At 48.0% G+C, this 19881-nt stretch overlaps 1 protein-coding gene across 1 annotated transcript; it reads left to right on the top strand.

Annotated features, from left to right (window-relative positions):
- The first annotated feature begins 1635 nt into the window (after positions 1-1635).
- LOC119953417 (zona pellucida sperm-binding protein 4-like) lies at positions 1636-7859 on the top strand. The gene is made up of 9 exons (XM_038777673.1): positions 1636-1864; positions 3896-4074; positions 4146-4243; positions 4325-4458; positions 4541-4730; positions 6352-6499; positions 7226-7298; positions 7498-7605; positions 7691-7859. The coding sequence occupies exons 1-9, from the start codon at positions 1639-1641 to the stop codon at positions 7828-7830; spliced, it is 1296 nt and encodes a 431-aa protein (XP_038633601.1). The 5' UTR covers positions 1636-1638; the 3' UTR covers positions 7831-7859.
- Positions 7860-19881: the final 12022 nt, after the last annotated feature.

Below are 19881 nucleotides of genomic sequence, written 5' to 3' on the forward strand. Positions count from 1 at the left end.
AAACTCAAAAGGGGATACAGGAACAGAAGACCCTTGGTGCAGTGAAGATTCAAGGCAGGTTGAGAGAGCAGTTCATGAAACATATATTATTTGAGGCTTTATTAATGGGGCATTGAGTCCAAGAGTAATGAGGTCATGTTGAACTTGTATAAGACACTAGTTAGGCCTCATCTGGAGTTTTCCATCCAGTTCTGGTTGAGGAAGGATGGGAAGGAGTTGGACAGAGAGTCATAAGAATGATTCCAGGGATAAAAAAAACTGTAGCTATGAGGATAGATTAGAAATTTTGAAACAGTTTTCTTTGGACAAAAGAAGGCTGAGAAGAGATTTAATAGATCTGTGTGGAGTTTGCTCCGGGTGCTCCGGTTTCTTCCCACAGTCAAAAGATGTGCAATATCCCAATGATTTTTCTCCAGGGTTGCACACCACATTGTCCTGGAGCTTTATCCTGAATTCTAAAAGCAAGACCCTTTTTTTAACATCTCTTCTAATCGTTGTAATCTTTTAAAATTTAATTCTAAAGCTAACATTTTCACTAACCTTTCTTTTATCTTCCCTTGCAGGTTTGAAGATAATCCGAGGCCTGTGGAGGAGACCTTTAATACTACACCCCTGTATTCTTTTTTAAAAATAAATTTAGAGTACCCAATTCATTTTTTCCAATTAACGGGCAATTTAGCATGTTGAATCCACCTACCCTGCACATAGAACATAGAACATAGAACAGTACAGCACAGAACAGGCCCTTCGGCCCTCGATGTTGTGCCGAGCAATGATCACCCTACTCAAACCCACGTATCCACCCTATACCCGTAACCTAACAACCCCCCCTTAACCTTACTTTTTAGGACACTACAGGCAATTTAGCATGGCCAATCCACCTAACCCGCACATCTTTGGACTGTGGGAGGAAACCGGAGCACACGGAGGAAACCCACGCACACACGGGGAGGACGTGCAGACTCCGCACAGACAGTGACCCAGCCGGGAATCGAACCTGGGACCCTGGAGCTGTGTGTGTTGTGGGGGTGGGTGGGGGGGGAAACCCATGCAAACACGGGGAGAATGTGCAAACTCCACACGGACAGTGATCCAGAGCCGGGATCAAACTTGGGACCTCGGCGCCGTGAGACTGCAGTGCTGCCACTGTGCCACCTTGCTGCCCTCACCCCTGTATTCTTCACCCGATGCCAGTGTCTATGTATTTAGATTGTGGACCTTGTATTGCCGTATTATGTATTTTCTTTTTATTTTATTTTCTTATCATGTACTAAATGATCTGTTTGAGCTGCTCACAGAAAAATACTTTTCACTTTACCTCGGTACACATGACAATCCAATCCAATCCTGGAGGTTTAGGAATTCTACCCTGTACTACAGGAAGATGGTGATGACAGTATATAATTACCTATATCTTATTTTCTAATCCAGGTAAACTTTCTATCCTGCAACAGAAGTGAGTGTGCCAGTTTGTGAAAGTTCCATTTGGAGCAGGAATGGAGACAGGCTGACAGTTAGAGCTCATTAAAGATGCTGAATACGTTCCCGAGAAACCCGTGGGAATGGGATTGGAGGGTGTTCCCGGCTATAAAACGGGCTGGTGTTTGGGGAAGTCATTATCCTGATTCAGTAACCAGGATGGGACGTTGGTTGGGTGTTTGTTCGCTCTGCCTCCTGGCCGGCTCCTTACTCTCAGCCCAGCCGCCACTCCTCGGGAATGATGTTTGTGTCCCAGAGCCAGGCTGGAGATTTGAGTGCGGTCACTCCGGGGTCAGCAGTACCGAGTGCAGCCGCCAGGGTTGCTGCTTTGACCCGCAGAGCTCCAGTCACCATCCCTGTTTCTACAATCTGAGAAAGAGTCCAGGTAACAAACCCTCTCCCCAGTCTAGTGGGGAGACTAGTGAAGAAAATCCAACTTGGCAAATCGGGAACTGATCCCGGGATTTGTTGCTGTCTCACTGTGTAATGGAGAATAGGAATGGAGGGAATTCCTCAGCTGGAGTGAGTGAACTAACTGGGTTGTGGGGATGGGTTTAACCTTCCCAACGCCAGGAATTCCGCTATCATATTGAAGGCAGCTGAGGCTGCTTTGTTGGTGTTAGAGAATCTGAAGTATGCGATAAGCAAATTAGGTTTAGTTTGGTAATTTTTATGAAAGATTAGAGTGTTGATCCTTTAGAGAAATGTCAAACCTGTGATTTTTTTTTTATTGGGAGCGGTCATACTCCTACTGAGGAACAAATCTGCGTGGAGATCTCGGGTGCAAGTACGAGTGTGAGGAGGGATTTCTGAACTGTGTTTAGGAGAACCTTTTTTGACCAAAATATTTGTAGCCCAGCTAGAAAGGAAGCCTTGCTGGGAAATGAGCTGTCAGTTAAACGAGTATTCATCGGGCAGCGTTTGGGTGAGTGATCATTGCATCACAGGATTTAGCTTGTCTACTAGAACTAAATTTGTAATGGTACAATGGTTGTCTTTAGGGAAGAGGACATACACACACCTGGAACGAGCACCCTACCCAAGGTTAATACCCCCACCCAACACTAAGGGCAATTTATCATGGCCAATCCACCTAACTTGCACATCTTTGGACTGTGGGAGGAAACCATGCGCACACACAGGGAGAATGTGCAGACTCCGCACAGACTGTGACCCAAACTGGAATCGAACCTGGGACCCTGGAGCTGTTAAGCGATTGTGCTATCCACAATGCACTGTGCTGCTGATAAAGGCTCAGTCAAAAAAACAACTTCTTGGGGAAACTGATGCAATTTGGTGGGTGTGTGAAAATCCAGGCTAGGTAGGGGTGGCATGGTAGCACAGTGGTTAGCAGTGTTGCCTCAGTGCTAGGCACCTGGGTTCAATCTGGCCTAAGGTCATGGTAGCACAGTGGTTAGCACTGCTGCCTCAGTGCCAGGCATCTGGGTTCAATTCTGGCCTAGGGTCACTGTCTGTGCAGAGTCTGCATGTTCTGTCTGTGGGTTTCCTCTAGGTGCCTTGGTTTCCTCTCTCCAATTCTGAAAATGTACTTGTTGGGTAATTTGGACATTCTGAATTTTCTCCTGTACCTGAACAGGTGCTGGAATGTGGTGACTAGGGAATTTTCACAGTAACTTCATTGCAGTGTTAATGTAAGCCTACTTGTGACAGTATTAATTATGTTGGTGGTGCCAGATTGGATGAGTTCTTTCAGTAGTGGGGAAGGATATTGAAATCCTGTGTCGAGAAAATGTTTTGAGCTGTTTGTAATTTTGAAATGGCAGATTGTGCAGGACTGTTTTTGAAGAAGCAGTTGGTTGATGAAGGTTATGTAGATTTTGTGTTTGAGAAATATCAACACCAGGCTGGATAATGGGGTCCAGCCTTGTAACAAAGTCAACAGAATGGGCAAGACAGATGGAGTTTGCTAGAAGTGAGGTGATGCATTTTAGTTGTGGGGAGATACGATTCTAATGTTTACAAGCATCTGGTGGTGGAGGGAATGCAGGTGAAGATCACAGGGCTTGTTGAGTAATTGGTAAACTATATGGAATCTTGGGCTGATCAAAAGATTGGGATTGTTCCCTTGGAGCAAGTGGGAGGTGGGGCAGTTGGATTTTAGGTGTACATGATTACTGGTCCCACTAGAAATAGGGACAATGATATTTAAGATCTTGGGGCACGGAAATGTGAGGAAATATATTCTTCTGCTGCAAGTGGTCATCTCTCCAGTGTAGTCTTATCTTTAGGGGTGAGGTGTTTAGTTCTCAGCACAGCTCCCTGCTCCAGTGCCTGACTTTCCTGTGATTGGTCAAAAATGCATCCTTGCTCATTTTCCTCCAATCAAAACCATCGTGGGCTGCAAGAGGAAGATAAGCACTTTGTGGCTTTTGGAAATCATTTTCTCTCTTTGCAGTGTGCACAGCTGATGGTCAGTTCCTCATCGTGATCTCCAGCAACCTGACCCGTCCTGCCCTCAACCTGTCATCTCTGTATGTGAAGGATGGACAAGAGGCCGAGTGCAAGCCTAAACTAACCACTGCCCAATTTGTGACTTTCCACTTTCCAATTACCTCTTGTGGCTCCAGCAAGCGGGTAAGTATTGAAGGGTCAAAGCATTTTCCCACTAAATGAATCAGCTTCTTATTAAAACAGCCTCATTGCAGGAGGAAGATGGATCCTTGATATATGAAACAGATGTCTTGGGGAAGAGGATGATTCAGACTGGGAAGCTGGGTTCAATAACTCGGGACAGCACTTTCAGGTAGGGGGATGGTGGGAGATGTTGGTATTGGGAGGGGACGTGTGACTGAATGAAGCTCCAACTACTTCTGTCTCTCTGCAGCCTGCATGTCCAGTGCAAGTACACAGGGAGTCAAGAGACTGGTTTGCTGATCAATGTCACCGTTTACACTGTTTCTCCTCCACCTCCTGCTTCTGAAGATGGGATTCTGGAACTGGAATTGCGAATAGCAAAAGGTAGAGCTGGCCTGGGTAATGGTTTATGGAAGCAGTGGGGATGTATCCATACAGGGGGTGACTGCTTGTGTCTGCCCCTCAGGTGGTGATTACAGTTCCTGGTATGTGGATAGTGACTACCCCATTCAGAGAATCCTTCAGGAACCAGTGTTTGTGGAGGTTCGTGTCTTGGATCGCACTGACCCAATGATTGTCCTGAGGCTGCATGACTGCTGGGCAACTCCTGTTCCTGCCCCTGACCATGAGGTGCAATGGAATCTACTGGTGGATGGGTGAGTATGAATGGGAAACCTATATCACATCGAAGAACAATATGATGACTCATTTCAAACTCTTACCCTTGCCTTGTTAACCACAATCTCACTGGGAGAGAGCGAATTCTGACCAAGAGTCTCTGGCAACTGAATCCAGTCTTTTTAGGTTACAAGTCACACTGACCACACCTGTCTGCTCCCTTCATAAGTTCTTGTATAAGTTGTTAACTTGCTGACTTTGCAGAGTCAGCACCAGTCCACATAGTATTCCAGGACTTGGGGTGGTGGTTATGAAAGAGTACGTTGCACATTCAGCCGCTCCCACTTGGGTCGGACCTTGTGGACCACTTTTGTTTTTCTCTTGCCTGATTTGAATCAGAAAATTAATGGATGTAATTGTGAAGAGGAATCCTACATCAGTGCATGGAGAGGCAGACTAGAAATGAACAAACAAGGCTTAGGCTAAAGCTGCAGTGGGAGAAAAGCACGAGCAGGTGACTGGGGTCCTGGCTCAACGACCCAGTGGTTGACAGAGCAGCTGATGCAGTTCATACAGGAGGAGGGCTTTGCCAAGCAGAAACGGGAAAGCTTGGGCCTGATTTTTAAGGAATCGATTGCGCGGTTGGAACTTAGACTGGATACTCGGGATCAGATGATTCAAAGTGGAGAAGGCACTGACTGAGCAGGAGGAACACATAATAACAGTGGAGCTGGAGGGGAGGAACAATAAGTAGGAAAATGTCTGCTGCCATGGGCAGGGGCCACCGAGCTAGCTCATGGAAGTGCAGTGGAGGGGTGGGCAGATGTTGTGTCTTTGAAGGGGGTGGTTTGCATAGTGTTGTCACTGGGGGAGGGTGGCAATGTTCTGCTGACGTGTGTGTGTGTGTGTGGGGGGGGGGGGTGGACTTTGTCGGACGGAGGCTGCCAGAGGACAGGCCTGCAGATGCATGGGCTGGGGACTAGCCCAAGAAAGGTGATGGGTAATGGGGAGAAGGAGGCAAGAAGCCCCCCAACCAAGCTGATCACATGGAATGTAGGAGGGCTAAATGGGCCAGGAGGGCACATGTTTGAAGTATGCACAGAGTAACTAATTAGATTAAGGAAGAGACAGGTTTTCCCAAAAAGGTGGGACCTGTGAGGGAGGAAAAAGACTTTTCTGCACTGTTTATATTGCACTGTTTATATTTGTATGTACAATTGTTTCTTTTGTTATAAATACCTCAAATGTTTATAATTTTAAAAAAAACCCATAGTATTCCAGAAGCTCCACTCGTGTGTCAGATGGAAAATACATGTGTTCTTTCTAATGTCCTCTACAATCCAGCAGCCTTTTATAGCCACCATGGCTACATTCTTCTGGAATGATAACTCTAGTGCAGCTGAAGGTCTTTTGGAATTTTCACCTTTTGACACAGTTAAACCATGTAAATGATTCCATTTTCTGCTACAATATTTTGGCTCTAGTTTGTGTCATCCACTTATTCAACATGGAATTCTCCCTACACTAGGAAAAGCAGCTTCGAACAATCACATGAACTAATTGGGAAACATTTCTTTGAACTGCCTCACCCATACTGCCAGGAAATGTATGATGGATCAAATGCCCTCCCTGATCATGTGCTCTCTCTCGTTTTTACAGGTGTCCCTATGAGGGTGATGATTATCAGACTCTTCTACACCCAGTGGGTGTGTTTTCTGGCCTGAAGTTCCCAACACATCACAAACGGTTTGAAGTGAAGACCTTTGTTTTCTTGGATGGAAAGTTGGAGCAACCTCTCTCTAGAAAGGTAACCAAATTGAAAAATAATAGACTTGCTTTTATTGGTTTAGTTTACAACAACCTAGTTCAAAGAGTCCTTCCTGTTTGGTACTGTTTATTCCCTTTTTTACTGTTCGCTTTTTTTTGATCCATGGATGTTTAATGGACTGAAGGGTGTGCTGTTGACTGGTAACTTAATTGGCTGGTTTAAATGCTCTGACCAGTAAGAGATGGTGATTGGATATGATCCCATTGGCATGTTCTCAAGTCACCAGGTTCCCGTTTGGTTTTGCAGCTCGAATGGATTCTCTCCATCCAGCTAAACTCTCTTCAGAGGGCTGATTTTTTTTTTTTTTTTTCTTTTTTTTTTTTTCTCTCTTCTCTCTGTCACTTGGTGCTGTTCTCTAGAGCTGCAAAGGCCCTGTGAGCATCTGGCTGAATGCTTGGTCCTCACAGAAAGCCGGCTGCCAGTGAGTACTGAATTTTCTAACCTGGAACCCTGAATGATGACTCTGAAAACCATTACCTGTAAGTGAAGGAATCTGTGCTGATTTGTCTGTCACAGGTAGGACTGTAAAAAGTAATACATTAGCTTTTATATCAAGTTGTGATTACTAATTGCATCATTATCCTTGCTTTAATAACTGTTGGTTAATTAACTTCAGGGACACAAGTGGGGCCCAGGTGTTGTAACAATTTAACTAAATGAAGCTCTCGCCCTAAAACATTTTTTTTTTTTTTTTTTCCCCTTCAGGTTTACCTGCACTGCACTGCAGAAGTCTGTTCACCCTCTAATCAGGATGACTGTACACCCAAATGTGGCCCAAGTGAGTTCTTGTTTAATCTCTACTGAGTCAGAATTAAGAGTCATCAAAGCATAATTAATTGTTCAGCATATCTACACTTGCCCTAAATACATGCTTGGTTGTAATCCTAGTAAGCATTTGGCCAAGTCAATGTGCTAGTTCTCCCCCTCGGGAGATTAGTCTGGGTCAGAACTGTCCTAACCTTCCTTCTTCCCAATAGAGAGACGTAGGAGTGTCGATGACTACGAGGGAACATTAGTGAGTGCTCCTGGTCCCATTTTCCTGGAAGATGAGAGTCGCCAATCAAAGAAACTGCATGAAGCAAATGGTAAGTAGAGTCTTTTCAATAGGTCACCTGTCAATCTTTTCAAATATCATGTCCTCAAATATCATGTCTTCTAATCTCCCACTAGGTGCCTCTGAATCTCCTTGGGTTCTGCAAGGAGTATCCATTGGCTTAATGATGCTGTCTCTGTCCCTGCTGGTGGTGGCTGCAGTGTTCATGAAGAGACCAAGAGCTGTTGCTTCTCAATGTAATGACATTGAATTGTAGACTCTGAATAAAAATCAACTAACCAGAGACAAATTTGCTTTGCGTTTTTGCTGTGAATCACTGCAATCAGACAATTTCAGCTGACTTTAAAATTGTATATGATGTAGAGATGCTGGCATTGGACTAGGATGGGCACAGTATTGGACTGGGATGGGCACAGTAAGAAGTCTTCCTTGGGTGAATTCAAAAGCTAGTGATTCAAAACATACCTGTTGGATTTTAATCTGGTAAATTTACCTGTAAACAAGACCAGCCTTTGGCACCCAAGGAAAGAATGACAGATTCATAGAATAAACTTTGTTTTTAAATATACTTTAGCTTTCTGTTGCATCACTGCTGTAAAGTGGGCCTTTGTGCTCCCCATAACCAAAATCTATTTAAAGTTGAGTCAGGTGAACTCCTATTCTCTAAACCTGGCCCATAATAAAGTGGTGGCTCTTGGGATAACAAAACAAAAAGTGGGGTGGGGGTCTATCTTTTGTGATCGGGTTGGCTTAGTGAACTTAGACAGTGAGGGGTGAGCATATTTTGGTGTGGTATTGCGCGGGGGGGGGGGGGGTGTTGTGGACAATGGCTTTCAGAGGCTTGGGAGTTTTTGGGGGTGGAGAAGGTCACATGCAGTACCTTAGACTTTTTTTTAAAAAAAGGCTTTTGGATTTGGCAGAAACATTGCAGTTAGCATTACCTGACAGCACATGAAAGGAAGAGATACTTAGTGCTAGCTGAGCATTTAAAATTTGCCTGAGATTGAACATGAGAGAATTAAACCAGCTTGAATACAAACAGAAAAATATAGATCGGGGGGGGGGGGGGGGGGGGGGGGGGAAAGAGAAAGGTACAAAGGAAGAATAGCTCCAGAAGAAATAAACCAAGAATAGCTCCAGCAGACCAAAAAGAAAGGGAGATGCAGATCAAGGAAAAAGAGTTTGAACTTCAGAAAATAGCCATGAAACATGAGTCAGTTAAGGGAAACATACAGTTGGAGGATAGTGATGAGGATAAAGAGAGAGCAAGGGAAAATATCAGCAATGGCAAAGGAATTGCTGGGGTTTATGGAGTGCATGGGAGGGGTGGAGATTTGAGGCCAAGGAGCAAGGAATTTTCATTTTACTCCCATGTGCACAAGGTATACTCCAGGATCGATTTCTTTGTACTGGATTTAAAAACCTGTGTAACCGGGTGTTGGTCTAATGTAAGATTGGGAGTGGAATTTAAGTTGTTTGCTTTTCAGGGGTTTCTTTTTCCAGGGGGCGGGGTAATGCCTGGGATGTATTTCTTGTTTCACGGAAAGAATTTGGACGGCTCTTGTTCTCTGACCCCGTGGGGGAGGGGAGGTTGGGGGCCCAAAGGAGGAAACGGTGAGATTGGGGATAGAGGCGGGAGCGGCCAGGGCAGCTGACTTACGGAAGCATAATGGGGGGGGGGGGGGGGGGGAGAAAGAAGAATCAGTGCTAAGGGGGTGCTTGGCATAGGGGGGGTTGGGATTGGGGAGCTGGGGTGCTGCTTTGCTGACTGAAGGGGAGCCAACTGTTGGGGGGCCTCCGGCGGGAGGGCTGGAGCGAGTGTGGGTGTGTGGCTGGCCAAAAAAGGGAGATGGCTAGTCGGCAGGGACGGGGGTCAACCCCTCTTTCTTCTCTTCCACCCCCCCCCCATCCAGGCTGATTGCGTGGAATGAGTGTGGTCTGAACGGGCCGGTCAAGAGGGACCGCTTGTTCTCGCATTTAAAGGGATTAAAGGCGGACGTGGCCATGCTACAGGAGACTCACTTAACTCTCTGACCAAATGAGGTTGAGGAAGATGGGTGGGCCAGGTGTTCCATTCAGGGCTGGACTTAAGACCAGGGGGGTGGCAATTCTGGTTAGTAAACGGGTGGCATTCTCTTTTTTTTTTTTTTTTTTTCTCCCACGTTTGCAAAGTGTACTCTCGGATTGACTTTTTGAGCAGGGCGTTAATCCCAAGGGTGGAGGGGGTAGAGTATTCGGCCATTGTGGTCTCAGAACATGCCCTGCACTGGGGGGACTAGGGGCAGAGTGGGACTAGGGGCGGAGTGAGGGCAGCACCCTTGCTGGAGACTGGATGTGGGACTGCTGGCAGAAAGAGGTGTATGGGCAGATATGGAGGAGTATCCAAAACTGTGACAACAAACGATACAGCAACAACGGTCTGGAAGGCTATGAAGGCAGTTGTCAGAGGGGGAGTTCATTTCTATTAGGTTCCATAGAGGGGAGAGGGCGGAAAGGGAGAGGCTGGTGGGAGAGATACTCAGTAGACGGGAAGTACACAGACCCCTGAGGAGGGGCTGCTAAAGGAGTGCCGAGACTGCAGGTGGAGTTTGATCTGCTGACCACTGGGAAGGTGGAGGCTCAGCTGAGGAAGGTGAAAGGGGCTGTCTACAAGTATAGGGAGAAAGCAAGCAGGATGCTGGCGCACCAACTTCGCAGGAAAGGGGCAGCCAGGGAAATTGGGAGTGAGGGATAAGGCAGGTAACAGTCTTGGGCCTAGAAAAGATCAACAAAGTCTTCAAGGAGTTTTATTGTAAACTGTATGAGTCAGAGCCCCGGTGGGAGGGGAAGGGATGAAGCAATTTATGGACCAATTGAGGTTCCCAAGGGTGGACAAGGACCTGGTGGAGGGGCTGGTGGCCCCGATTTGAGTTGGAGGAGATAGTTAAGGGCCCAGCAAGTATGCAGTTGGGCAAGGCCCCGGGACCGGATGGCTTCCCTGTAGAATTCCACAAGAAATTCTCTGAGCTGCTGAGCCCACTCCTGCTAAGAACCTTTAACGAGGCAAAGTAGAGAGGAACCCTCCCCCCGATGATGTCGCAGGCATTGATCTCATTCACCCTGAAGAGGGAGAAAGATCCGCTTCAATGTGGGTCCTGAAGGCCGATATCGCTCCTGAATGTGGATGCCAAACTACTGGCTAAAACTCTGGCTACTAGAATAGAGGACTGTGTCACGGTAGTGATTGATGAGGATCAGACGGGTTTCGTCAAGGGCAGGCAATTGAACACCAATGTGAGGAGGCTCCTAAACATTATCATGATGCCCTCAGAAGGAGGGGACGCAGAAGTAGTGGCTGCAATGGATGCAGAGAAGGCCTTTGACCGGGTGGAATGGGAGTACCTGTGGGAAGCGTTAGGTAGGTTTGGATTTGGTGAAGGATTCGTAGGGTGGGTCAAGCTACTGTATCAGGCCCCCGTGGCAAGTGTATCCATGAACCGGCTGAGGTCGGAATATTTTAGACTGCATCGAGGGACGAGGCAGGGTGCCCCCTATCCCCACTACTATTTGCCCTGGCAATGGAGCCGTTGGCCATAGCGCTGATGACTTCAAGGAACTGGAGGGCTGCTGGTGAGGGGGGGGGGGGAACACCGGCTTTCGCTTTACGTAGACTACCTGCTATTGTATATTTCGGACCCGCTAGAGGGGATGGGGGAGGTCATGCGGATCCTAAGAGACATTGGGTGCTTCTCTGGGTATGGGTTGAATGTGGGGAAAAGTGAGCTGTTTGTAATCCACACCTAGGGGTCAGGAGGAGAGACTGGGAGAGCTCCCGCTCAAGATGGTGGAGAGGAGCTTTTGCTACCTAGGAATACAGGTGGCCAGGGACTGGGATGCCCTATACAGGTTCAATCTGTCTTGGCTTTTCGAGCAGATAGAGGGAGACTTTGAAAGGTGGGCCATGCTCCCGCTTTCCCTGGCGGGATGGGTGCAGACTGTGAAAATGACAGTCCTCCCCAGATTCCTGTTTGTTTTCCAGTGCCTCCCCATCTTCATCCCCAAATCCTCCTTTAAGCAGGTGAACAGTATTATCACGGGATTTGTGTAGGCCAACAAGACCCCACGAGTTAAAAGACGATTTTTGGAGCGCAGTCAGGAGGGGGGGGGGGGGGGGGGGGATGTTTGGCGCTTCTGAATTTCTGTAGCTACTACTGGACAGCTAATGTAGCCATGATTAGGAAATGGGTAATGGAGGAGGGTGTGGTGATTGTGTATCAGTGTAGATGCAATACAACTGAGCGAGCATGGGAGAGCTATGAATACAGAGGGACAGGAAGTGAGGACACACTTCACAGAAGGGAGAACTGGGAGCAAGACACACGGGCAGGCAGCATTTGAGGTAGATGTAATTAAGCTCTGAATGTATAAATGACCTGGAAGAGGGTGTAGAAGGATGGGTTAGTAAATTTGCAGATGACACGAAGGTCGGTGGAGTTGTGGATAGTGCTGCAGGATGTTATATGATACATAGATAAGCTGCAGAGCTGGGCTGAGAGGTGGCAGATGGCGTTTAATGTGGAAAAGTGCGAGGTGGATGCAGATTGATTCTCTGTTCCTGATCTGCCTTCCTGTGTAGAGATTGTTCCCAAGCTCTGGAGAGTCGCTTTAAAACCCAAACTTCATTGTGTGTGGCATCTGCGGGGTCGTAATTCATACAAGCTTTTTGACCTGCTTCTGTAGTGTGGGAGACTAAAGTACGGGCCCATTTAGTTGTTTCGTTGTTGTTTACGTGTGCACGGTTCAAATCCCCAAATACTGCTTTAAAATGGATCCAAAGGCGACCAACAAATGCGGTCGGATGCTCTCCCTCCTTTTGCCTACAAAGGTTCAAACCTTCTATGGGTCTCCCCTGTTGTACCTAATCACATCTAAAATGTCCGTTTTCATTTCCTGTAGGGTTCTTCCTCCTACATTCTGGGGTCTGGCAAAGCTGAGCTGACGGACTGGTCAAGGTTCATTCCTGTAAATTTAACTTCCTCCCTTTCGTCCAGACTGTACACCACCTTTTGCTGGCGTGCTCTCTCAAATAAATTATGCAGGTCTGCGGTGGGTTCGAATGGAACAATGTTTGCGCAGGCATCTCTCAATTGGGTGATGGATAATGGGGTGGTAAACGCAATTGGGCTCCTCCGAATCTGATGACTTGCGCTGTGTGGTGACCGGATTCATGGGGGTGTGTCTGCCTGTGCTTTCCTTTTCTGGGCATGAGGGGGCTCTATTGTGATTTTCTGTGTTCTCCACATATCTCTGGGTGGTTCCATTTAGTTCTTGCCAATTGGGGGCACCTTCCTCATCTAAATTTTGTCCAAAAGTATACCTAAATCCATTTCGCACTGAAAGCAGTGACTGCAACGTCACAATTTGTTATCTACATTTCGCATGGCCTACTGTGCTCTGTCTTTGTTCTGTAGTGAAGCTATGGAGCGCTCGTATAGCTGCCTTTAAATCCGCATATTGACTCGTTAACTGTGCTACCTGCTGTTCTGTCTCTTCTCGTACCAAGACTGTGGCCATCTCTTTACCTTTATCTGCCAACTGTTCCCAGAGTTGCTCATTAATCTTTTCACTTTCACTGTAGTTTGCCTCATTCTTCTCCTCTTTCTCAACTAGCTGTCTGCAGAGCGTCCTAACTACCTCCTCTGTGCCTCAACTGTGCCAAACAGGACACTATTGTAATCGGCTTTCGAATTTTCGCTGTTTTTCTTATGGATTTCAAAGTTTTGTGGGTTCTCTTGGAGTGACACAAAATCGCTTCTAATTGAGTCCCGGTGGAGTCGCTAATAATGTTGCTCTTTTTAATAATGACTCTTTTTGAGTCGCCAGGTATCAAATGATACCACCATAAGGCTTTACCAGATATTAATCAAAGGACCACAACCAGTTAGTCAGTTCAAGTTCAAAGATGGTTTATTTACACACAAGGATTACTTCAACATGCAACACAAAACACTACAAGTTAAACTACACCTAACAACTACAATAACCTATACTTAACTTCAGGGCAACCGGCTCCATGTAGATGGACAAGGCCTTTGTCCAGATCTTGCGTGGCTGGGTGGAAGAAGTGGCTCTGTTTCTGCTGGGCTCATCCGTCTGGTAGCGATCATTGGTCTTGAACTGGTATGTCTGGTCGTTATGCTGCAGTTGGGTTGGCATAGGTTGGATCCAAGAGAGACCGGGCACATGGCTGTGTCTCCTCTTATCCCTCTGGGATTTCGTGCCCTTTGGGGTGGTCCTTAACTTGGACCCAATAATTCGACAGGCTTCGATCACTGCCTTTGATTTTGGCCAATAAAGGGGTAGGTGCCTTGATGGCTGGGCATGTCCTTAGCGGTCATTGTCATTGGCTGCTTGGGCTCCCTGAGTAAAGGGAGTGGCGCCGATTTAGTCTGTATCTGTATCGGTTTCTTGAGTACAGTCCTATTCTGGGGAAATGGGCCATTAGAATGCAAACGAGCAGAGGTTTCGATCATGTCTAGCTATCTGGGTTGCAAATACACACAAGCTCTGAATTTGTCTGAGTCCTGGGTTGGCCATAATTCCCATGGTCCTTTGCAGATGACCATCTGCAGTGGCTACAGAGGCAACACATGAGATTGGAGGGGGCATCAGTGTGGTTAACGATTTGTAACAATCACCGGTTTGCCCCGGGGGGGGGGGGGGGGGGGGGGGGGGTGGGCCGGATGGAGGCTCTAGGGAATGGCATCTGGCAGGGATTGACAGATTTGGGGATCTATTCATTCAGGAGGGTTTCGCTACCTTGGAGGCATTAGAGGAGGAGTTTGAGTTGCTGGGCGGGAACGGGTTTCAGTACCTCCAGGTACGGGATTTTGTCCGGAGGCATGTTCCTGGCTTCCCTCACCTCCCCCTGAAGGGGTTACAAGAAAAGGTTATGTCAAAAACAGGGATTAGAGAGGGGAGGGTATCCGAGCTATACAAGGTGCTGATGGAGTAGGAAGGGGCCCTATCAGGGCGGTGAAGAGGAGCTGGGGTGGGGGGTGTGCACATAGAATTCGAGCTATGGTTAAAAAGCCTTGAGAGTCAATTCATCCATGTCGTGTGCCAGACTTCGCGTGATCCAGTCCAAGGTGATCCACAGGGCCCACATGATGGTAGCCCAGATGAGCAGGTTCTTTGACGAGGTGGAGGACAGATGTGGGTGGTGTGGGGTTAGCCCGGCAAACCAAGTGCATATGTTTTGGGCTTGTCCGAAATTGAAGGGATTCTGGCAGGGATTTGCGGACATTATGTCAGAAGTCCTGGAAGGAAGGGAGTCCTGGAAGGAAGGGTAACTACGAGTCCAGAATTGGCAATATTTGGGGTATCGGAGGATCCAGGGGTCAAGAGGGGTAGAGGCCAATGTTCTGGCCTTCTCCTCCTTGGTGGCCCGGAGACAGATTTTGCTGGGATGGAAGGACTCTGAGCCTCCGAAGTCAGGAGTGTGGGTCAGCAATATGGCAGGGTTTCTCAGTCTGGAGAAAATTAAATTTGCTTTGAGAGGATCAATTCAAGGGTTCGCCCTGAGATGGCAGCCGTTCATAGACTACTTCAAGGTGAACTGAACGTCAGCAGTAAGGGTGAGGGGGGGTAGAGAAAAAGTGGGGGGGGGAGGAAAACAGGAGGCATGGCAATAGTACAACGGGACAGATATAGTTTACAGGTAGCTAGGGAATAGAGTGGTGGAGTAGGGGGCATTGTTCTGTAGGTTTTCTTTCTTTGCGTGGGTCTGCCTGTGCGGGTGTTTAAGAGATGTTAATGTGTTAAACTGTGACAATTGCAAATGCCCCAATGAAGTATTTTCTAAAAAAAAAGTTCATAAAGTGTTGTTGCCGGTAGGGTATAGGTAGGAGGTGTTGCGAGTAGCACATGAGGTACCAATAGGAGGTCATTTGGGAGTAAGGAAAACTCAAGATAAAATCCAAAAACATTTTTATTGGCCTGGACTATATAAAGATGCTGTTAAATTTTGTCGATCGTGTCACACATATCAAGTGATAGGGAAACCTCAAGCAGTGATAAAATCAGCGCCCTAAATACCCATTCCAGCATTTGAGGAACCTTAAGGGTCTTAATTGATTGCGTAGGACCACTTCCTAAAATGAAAAGTGGGAATCAATACTTTTTGACTATAATGGATTTGTCTACTCAGTTTCCAGAGGTCATTCCAGTACGTAATATTACAGCTAAAAAGATTGTGGAGGAGTTACTTAAATTCTTTACTAGATATCGACTACCCACAGAAATACAATTGGATCAAGGATCAAATTTTACCTCAAGGTTATTCAAAGAAGCTATGGATAGCTTAGGAATAAAACAAATTAAATAAACTGTGTATCATCCAGAATCGCAGGGAGTGTTAGAAAGGTGGCATTCGACATTAAGACAATGTTGCGGGCTTATTGTCATTATCCAGAGGATTGGGACAAAAATTCCATTCGTACTGTTTGCAATTAGGGATGCACCTAATGAGTCAACCAAATTCAGTCCTTTTGAACTAATTTTTGGTCATGAGGGAAGAGGACCACTTAAATTGATTGAGGAAAAATTGGTAAGAAAAGTTTTTGGGTTGGCGAGGGGAAACGAATTCAGGTATCTGCAGGTGTGGGACTTCCTTCGTAAACAGGTGTCAACCTTCCCGCTCCTACCGCAAAGGGGGATTCAGGACAGGATAGCTTCCAGAGGGTGGGTAGGAGGAGGGAGCGTCTCGGACATTTATAAGGAGCTTATGGGGTCGGAGGAGATGCAGACTGAGGAGTTGAAGCACAAGTGGGAGGAGGAGGTAATTGTGGAAGGGAAGTTAATGAGTACCAATTTAGAAGCATGCTGGGAATATTGACTATATTTTAACACTGCTTTTGAGCGAAAAGGTAGGTCAGATAATGTAAACTAAATACTGCTCGGTATGTTGCACTGGCCTTATTATGATAAGTTGTTCTTCCGAAGGACAACAAAATGTGTACTCGCATTGTTTTTAAACCAAGGGCAAAACATTCATATTTCCTCTTGCATATGTTCCCAAGCTTTATCTCTTCAAAGTTGTTTAGTTCACACTATAAATATAATTTTTTTTTTAATAAACAATTTTATTGAGGTAGTTTTGGCTTTATAAACAGTTACAGACATCATCAGAAAGGAAGCAAAAATGTGCAAACATCCACATACTTTCAATACTTCCACCGTAACATATTGCACAAGCCCACTCCCCTCCCACCGGTACTACCCGCCATATTTTCCCTCCTACTCTACTCTACCCCCCACCCCCCTGCTGACGCTCACTCTCCCGCAAAGAAGTCAATAAATGGTTGCCACCTCCGGGTGAACCCCTGCACAGATCCCCTCAAGGCAAACTTAATTTTTTCCATCCCCAGGAAACTCGACATGTCCGCAAGCCACCACTCAGTCTTCGGGGGCTTCGAGTCCCTCCATGCCAATAATATTCGTCGCCGGGCTATCAGGGAAGCAAAGGCCAACACATCGGCCTCTTTCTCCCCCTGGACGCCCGGGTCTTCCGAAACCCCAAAAATTGCCACCCCTGGACTCATCACCATCCTTGTTTTTAGCACCTGGGACATGACCCCCGCAAATCCCTCCCAGTACCCCCTCAGCTCAGGGCATGCCCAGAACATGTGAACATGGTTCGCTGGTCCTCCCACGCACCTAGCGCATTTGTCCTCTATCCCGAAAAATTTGCTCATCCGAGCCACCGTCATATGGGCCCGGTGAACGACCTTAAATTGGATCAGCCCGAGCCTAGCACATGTCGCGGTCGAGTTTACCCTACTCAGGTCCTCTGCCCACAGCCCATCCTCCATTTCCCCGCCTATCTCCTTCTCCCATTTAAGTTTCAGTTCCTCTGTCTGGGACCCTTCCTCCCTCATGAGCACCTTATAAATACCCGAGACTCTACCCTCCCCTTCGTCCCTCCCAGAGACTATTCTGTCTAGGATCCCCATTGGCGGGAGGCGCGGGAAATATGGGACCTGTCTACGAACAAAGTCCTGCAACTGTAGGTATCTAAAATAATTTCCCCTTACCAACCCAAATTTCTCCTCCAAGCTCCTCAAACTCGCGAAGCTCCCTTCCAGGAACATATCACCCACCCTTCCCGCCCCTGCTCGCCGCCATACTCTGAACCCCCCATCCATTCTGCCGGGGGCAAACCGATGGTTGTCGCAGATTGGTGCCCAAGACAGACGCCCCCATCTCCCCCACATGGCTCCTCCACTGGCCCCATATCCGCAGGGTCACCACCACTACCGGGCTGGTGGTGTACTTGGCCGGCGGCAGCGGTAGAGGAGCCGTGACCAGGGCTTCCAAACTGGAGCCCCTGCACGAAGCCGCCTCCACCTGCTCCCAAATAGACCCCGTACCCACCATCCACTTCCTTATCATAGCGATGTTGGCCGCCCAGTAATAATTGACCAGACTCGGCAAAGCCAGCCCTCCCTCGCTGCGGTTCCTCTCCAACATCGCCTTCTTCACCCGCGGAGACTTTCCCGCCCAAACAAAGCTCATGATCAGCCCGTTAACTCTTTTGAAGAAGGACTGTGGGATAAAGATCGGGAGGCACTGAAAAATAAACAAAAATCGAGGGCGGATTGTCATCTTTACAGTCTGCACCCTCCCTGCCAGCGACAGCGGGAGTGCATCCCATCTCCGAAACTCTCCCTTCATTTGCTCCACCACCCTGGCCAAATTTAACTTATGCAGCCTGCCCCAGTCTCGTGCCACCTGGATTCCCAAATACCGGAAATTTTCCTCAACCAGCCTAAACGGTAGCCCTCTCAATCTGTTCTCCTGGCCCCTTGCCTGGACCACAAACATTTCACTCTTTTTTTTTTAAATAATTTTTATTGAAAAGAGTTTTTCCATACAGACATTTACCCCTACTAATTTTTAAATTATTTACAACACAATCCCTCTAGGCAAATATCCCTCCCTCGCCCGCCCTCTCGCGCGCACCAGTCCTCCCCCCCCCCCCCCCCCCCAAGCAACAACTTAACCAACAAGGCAGCCTACAGTTTCAGACATGAGCAGCGAGCAGACTTGCCCGCGTTACAGTCGTGCATGTCCCCCCACGACCATTGCTGCCCCCCCCCCTTCCCCTCCCCTCCCCCCCCCCCCCCCCCCGGGTTGCTGCTGCCACGACCCCGTACGCCTATCTCTGATCTAAAAAGTCAAGGAAAGGTTGCCACCGCCTGGAGAATCCCTGTACCGACCCTCTCAGGGCAAATTTGATCCTTTCTAGCTGAATATAGCTAGCCATATCGTTAATCCAAGTTTCAACGCTTGGAGGCCTCGCGTCCTTCCATTGAATTAATATCCTTCGTCGAGCCACTAGGGACGCAAAGGCCAGTATTCCGGCCTCCCTAGCCTCCTGTACCCCTCGGTTCTACCCCGACCCCAAAGATCGCAAGCCCCCATCCTGGTTTGACCCTGGACCCCACCACCTTCGACACCGTCCTTGCCACCCCCTTCCAGAACCCTTCCAGCACCGGACATGCCCAGAACATATGCACATGGTTCGCTGGGCCTCCCAGACATCTGACACACCTGTCCTCACCCCCAAAGAACCGGCTCATCCTTGTCCCCGTCATGTGAGCTCTATGCAGCACCTTAAATTGAATGAGGCTCAGCCTCGCACACAAGGAGGAAGAATTGACCTTCTCCAGTGCATCCGCCCACGTCCCGTCTTCTATCTGCTCTCCCAGCTCCACTTCCCACTTGGCTTTCAGCTCCTCCCCTGATGCTTCTTCCGCCTCCTGCATTATCTTGTAGATGTCTGATATCTTCCCCCCTCCGACCCAGACCCCCGAGAGCACCCTATCACTCGCCCCCTTACTGGGGAGCAGGGGGAACCCCTCCACCTGCCGCCTAGCAAATGCCTTCACTTGTAAATACCTGAACATGTTTCCCGAGGGGAGCTCAAACTTCTCCTCCAGCCCTCCCAGGCTCGCAAACCTCCCCTCTATAAACAGGTCCTTCAGCTGCCGTATGCCCACCCTGTACCAGCTCTGAAATCCCCCGTCGATGTTCCCCGGGATGAATCTATGGTTCCCTCTTATTGGCGCCGCCAACAGACCTCCCATTTCCCCCCTGTGTCGCCTCCACTGCCCCCATATCTTGAGGGTGGCCGCCACCACCGGGCTCGTGGTGTACCTCGTGGGGGGGAGCGGCCATGGTGCCGTTACTAGGGCCCCCAGGCTTGTGTTGCCACAGGACGCCCTCTCCATTCGTTTCCAAGCTGCCCCCTCCCCTTCCATCATCC

Source organism: Scyliorhinus canicula, chromosome 18 (genome assembly GCF_902713615.1).
Source record: "Scyliorhinus canicula chromosome 18, sScyCan1.1, whole genome shotgun sequence".
Classification (NCBI taxonomy): domain Eukaryota; kingdom Metazoa; phylum Chordata; class Chondrichthyes; order Carcharhiniformes; family Scyliorhinidae; genus Scyliorhinus; species Scyliorhinus canicula.

Coding starts and splice junctions, on each gene's coding strand:
- LOC119953417 (XM_038777673.1), top strand. CDS start 1,639: ATGGGACGTTGGTTGGGTGTTTGTTCGCTCTGCCTCCTGGCCGGCTCC. Junction 1,865..3,895: donor CAATCTGAGAAAGAGTCCAG/GTAACAAACCCT, acceptor CTCTCTTTGCAG/TGTGCACAGCTGATGGTCAG. Junction 6,500..7,225: donor AGCAACCTCTCTCTAGAAAG/GTAACCAAATTG, acceptor TTTCCCCTTCAG/GTTTACCTGCACTGCACTGC.